Source organism: Cibotium barometz, chromosome 51 (genome assembly GCF_041138505.1).
Source record: "Cibotium barometz isolate CiBa-2024 chromosome 51, ASM4113850v1, whole genome shotgun sequence".
In the NCBI taxonomy this organism is placed as follows: Eukaryota; Viridiplantae; Streptophyta; class Polypodiopsida; order Cyatheales; family Cibotiaceae; genus Cibotium; species Cibotium barometz.
Window position 1 is genome coordinate 25254575 of NC_141096.1, and position 4919 is coordinate 25259493.

At 36.6% G+C, this 4919-nt stretch overlaps 1 protein-coding gene across 1 annotated transcript; it reads left to right on the forward strand.

Moving 5' to 3' along the window:
- Positions 1–308: 308 nt before the first annotated feature.
- On the forward strand, positions 309–3700 carry LOC147609461 (uncharacterized). Its single transcript, XM_086787899.1, has 2 exons — positions 309–811; positions 3388–3700. The coding sequence occupies exons 1-2, from the start codon at positions 498–500 to the stop codon at positions 3476–3478; spliced, it is 405 nt and encodes a 134-aa protein (XP_086644025.1). The 5' UTR covers positions 309–497; the 3' UTR covers positions 3479–3700.
- The last annotated feature ends 1219 nt before the right edge of the window (positions 3701–4919 follow it).

The window sequence follows — 4919 nt, forward strand, 5'->3', positions numbered from 1 at the left end:
ATAGGCTTTATTTGGGCTAATAAGATGCAAGGTTTATTTGGGCTAATAAGATGCAAGGTTTATTTTTGCTAAGATGTAATGAATCAAGCCTTGATGTTGGAGTGTGCATTTTAGCACAATCAATGTATGGTGCATCTCCTTCGCGAGGTCGTTAATGGAATCATTTCATTTTCATTGAAATGACATTGTCATTAAGGAATCTACCACCGCCCACCACCACCACCCACCACCGCCCAAGCAAGGGAAAAAATCGTTAGCCTGTACGCGGGGGAAATCAGTAGGCTACCTAGAGATTCTCATTTCGAGCTCATAAAGCTGCAAGTGCTTGGGCTCATTCCGCCTGCTTGTTTGTGATCAAGAAGGTAAGAACCTCCTCTTCGTGGTGGTGGTGGTGGTGTTCTTCTTGTGCAGGTAGGGCGTTTTACTTGTGGTGGCGTTCTTCTTGTTTTTCTTGTGGTGGTGGTGGTGGCGGCGTTTTGCTGGCGAGCGTGCGAGAGATGCAGTCCAAGGAGGTGGCGTCGTTGTGGTGGCAGCAGCTGAGCTTGTGGTGGCAGCAGTGCGCGGCGATGAGCAATCCGGCGGTGCTAAACCATGCGAAGCTGGTGGCGGTGGGGCTGGCGGGCGTGGCAGCTGTGGCGGGGTTCATACTGGTGGCCATCATGCTGTTCTTTCTGCCCTTAGTCTTCCTGGGCGGCCTCGGCCTCATCATCGCCGCCGTCCTGACCGTCAGCATCTCCGGCTTTCTCTTCATAGGCGGCACCCTCTACGTCCTCTCCTCGCGCTCCTCCTCCCATCATCATCAACGCACCAGGTATTATCATATATACTAGTATTGCACCCGCACATTCCCTCTCTACAACCATCTCTCTCTCTCTCTCTCTTTCTCTCTCTCACACACATACACATGCATAACCCTCTCCCTCTCTCTGTCACGTAGACACACTCTCAAATGTTGAAACACACACACTCTCTCTCTCTCTCTCTCACACATGCACACACATATACACACTTGCTCTCTCTCTCTCTCTCTCTCACACACACACACACACACACAGACACATGCACACACTCCCTCTCTTCTTACACTCTCCCACACATAGAAGCGCTCTCTCTCTCTCTCTCTCTCTCTCTCTCTCTCACGCACACATACATATATGTAAATATATAGTATATACAATATTATGTTTTAGATACATAAACTATATATAGACACATATACTTATACATATATACATGTATTTAAAAATATAAATACAAACATCGACATAATTTAATTAATTTTGATTAAATTTTTATTACGGAGATGGGTGATAAGTTGTGGTCACTTTTAAATATAAAGACACATATACTTATACATATATACATGTATTTAAAAATATAAATACAAACATCGACATAATTTAATTAATTTTGATTAAATTTTTATGTACAGAGATGGGTGATAAGTTGTGGTCACTTTTAAATATATAGATAGATATATCATATACACATCTAAACACACACACACACATACACACACAAACATATATATATATATATATATATATATATATATATATATATATACATACATACATACATACATATGTATGTATGTATGTATGTATATATAAATGTAAATAAAAACTCACACATGTATACACACATATACACATATGTTTTTTATTTAATTTATATTTTATTAAAAGCTACTTTTTATTCTCTATCTCTCTCTCTTTTCACCTATCCTCTCTCTCTCTCTCTCTCTCTCCAGGTCTGTCCCATCTCACTCTCTCTCAAGCACATTCTACACATAGATGCAAATGTACGCACATGCATGCATATACTCTCTCTCTCTCTCTCTCTCTCTCTCTCTCACACAGACACACACACACACACACATGTACACTAATCTAAACGCACACTCTCTCCTCCCATCTCCTACTTAGAAATTATCTGCCTCTCTTTCTCTCTCTCTCTCTCTCTCTCTCTCTTACACACACACACACACACATGTACACACTGCACATACATTAAATCTTAGACCTTAAACTCTAAATCCTATATCATAGGACCCAAACCCTAAACCCTCTACTTTAGATCCCAAATACCAAACCATAAACCTTAAACCCTAGACCCTAGATTCTAAACCATAAAGCCTAAAACACTAAACCTTTTATTTGAAACCCTAATGAAAACACACACTATCTCTTCTCCCACACAAACTATTTTCTACATAGAAATCATCTCTCTCTCTCTCTCTCTCTCTCTCTCTCTCTCATGCACACATACACACTCTCACATAGAAACTCTCTCTCTCTCTCTCTCTCTCTCTCTCTCTTTCACACACACACACACACACACTTAAATAGATTTACACAAATATATATAATTTTAATTAATTAAATTTTAGATTAAATTTTAATGGTAGGGATGAGTGGTGAGGTGTGTTCACTCTCAAATAAATGCATCTTACATGTAATCTCTCTCTCTCTCTCTCTCTCTCTCACATACACACACACACACATACATACATAATATATATAGGTGTGTGTATCTAAGGGTATGTAAGCATGTATATAAAAATTTCATTAAAAGATGTGAGATGAGATCTTCTTAGATTCAAATTCAAAATTGCATTGGAAGATGTGAGATTTGGCTCCTTCTCACGCTTGTAGGAGGAGTGGTTATTTTGAATTAGCCCCACCTCCTTTGTCCACGTGGAGGGAGGTGGGGTTGTGGTTAATCTTGTATAGATATATATATATCTAACTTACATCTCCTTTTTCTTTCTCTCTTTTTTTTTCTCCTTTTTCACTTTTCCTTTTTTTTTTCTCTTTGGGTTGTATGGTTGGTTCATTTCTTTTTCTAGAGTGTTCGCCACTACTCATGACCATGCCCCATCCCTCTCGCTCCACAAGATGCGGTGGTGTGAGTAACATGTCTCTTCGCCAAAAAAAAAACACACACAGTTCATCACACCCCTTATTTCTTTAATCACACCCCTCATTGGAATCAGGGGTTACATTGCACTCCTCCCTCCTACCTCGGTCTTCCTCAGCTCAAGCTCTACCAATGGGTAATATATTATCTTTTCCACCCCAACTATATCTTATCTTGCCCTACCTCTCCTGTATTGCTCTCAGACATAACACCACTACCTTATTGTTATCATATAACTAATGAGTGCTCGATAAGAAGATCTCTTTTTCGACCAATTAAATCAAAGAAAAATCATCGAGTCAACTCGATTTTCAATTGATGCTAGTTTTATAACTAAAATGTAAGAAAATCAATTCCTCAAAATAAGGCTTAAAAAATACTTGATCTCTGTTTTCTTTAATTAAAAGCACACTATAATGTTGTTTTCTTGCACTGACTCCTATTCAACACTCGGTTCACATACAGGATCTCAAAAGAATGTGCCTCTTTCATTGGGCACCCAGTGGGCTTTGTTGGCACTTCTCTTCAAGTGCTTCGTTCATCTGGGACGTATTGACTCCAACATGTTTTACATAGCTTCACACACCTATATACCATATCAATGTTGACTATAATAATGATGGCTCACCATCACAAGATGAACTTATTATTCTATTACCGTAACAAGATGGCCTTAATATAAGCCTAAAGTTGTAGTACTCTAGGTAGTGATGTTATATTATTTTGAACACTTTAAATAAAAATAAAGTACATACAATTATGGACTAGCTTATGCCTTCATGCTTACAAGATAAGGATAGACACTCTTTCAAATATCATTTTGAAGCTTTACAAAAAATGGGATAGCCTTCTCAATCTTATTTTAATATGCTCTTTTCTTAAGCTAACATTGTTTTAAAGTAACAACAAGGATATATAGTAAATTAATCCACCCTTTTGCCAAAAGCTTATATCTTTGACATTTTTGAACCCTTTGCAAATGGCTTATATCTTTGACATTTTTGAACCCTTTGCAAATGGCTTTAGGTCCAACAAATAAACAAAAAATATATTAATAGTTGTTAGATAATCAAACATTTTGTTTCTTAAGGTATTAGATGTCCTTTAAAAATAATCTTTTCTTTGTAGAAGTTACAAATTTTGGGCCATTTGATGTTTTTTTTAGAAACATATATAAAACTAAACATATATCAAAAACGGCTTTGCCATTCCTAGGTTATGTTAGAAGAAGTTCAAAACTATATATCATTTTGTAGATGTTGTCATAAAAAGGATAAGAATTCTAACTCTTTAAATAATAAGAAAAAGGTTAAATACTTTTATTAGGACACAGAAAAAGAAAATATTAAAAAAATAAAGAGAATTCCAAGAATGATACCCTCAAAACTAAGCTAAGTTGCATTATACGTTAAACCAGATTCATTTTATACGACGCGAATAATATCCATTTTATACGTTTGCCCTATTTATACGGGCGAAGACCATATTAGGGAATTTAAGAAAATTCCATTACTTTGGGAATTTATTTTTCAATCTACTTTTTGGTGTAACTTGAGCATACCAATTCCAAAGTTATTGGAGAATGTGGATTTAGAACAAACTCTTCAATATCTTTCCAACGATATGTCACATTAGGGGGTTTGGATAAAATTTTAAAGGGGTTCATCGTGCCCCCCATTTTTCAATCTTAGAAAATGGGAATTGGGATTTTCCTGAACTCCCTAGTATGGTCTTGGCGTATTACACAATGACACATCACATATTTTGGGTTATACGTTTAGGACCTTACATTTCGATCAATAACTTTATCGATTGATATATTATCGATAACTTTATCGATTGATATATTATCGATCGATAAAGTTATTGATCGAAATAACTCACTATAAAAATAGTATATCGTTTCCAATGTACTATGTGCACAACTTTTAATATTTGAAGGCCGTAAGCTAAAAAAAAGAGGCATTTCTTTCCAAGGTAGTGCTTCTAAAATTGAA

Coding starts and splice junctions, on each gene's coding strand:
- LOC147609461 (XM_086787899.1), top strand. CDS start 498: ATGCAGTCCAAGGAGGTGGCGTCGTTGTGGTGGCAGCAGCTGAGCTTG. Junction 812..3,387: donor CATCATCATCAACGCACCAG/GTATTATCATAT, acceptor GTTCACATACAG/GATCTCAAAAGAATGTGCCT.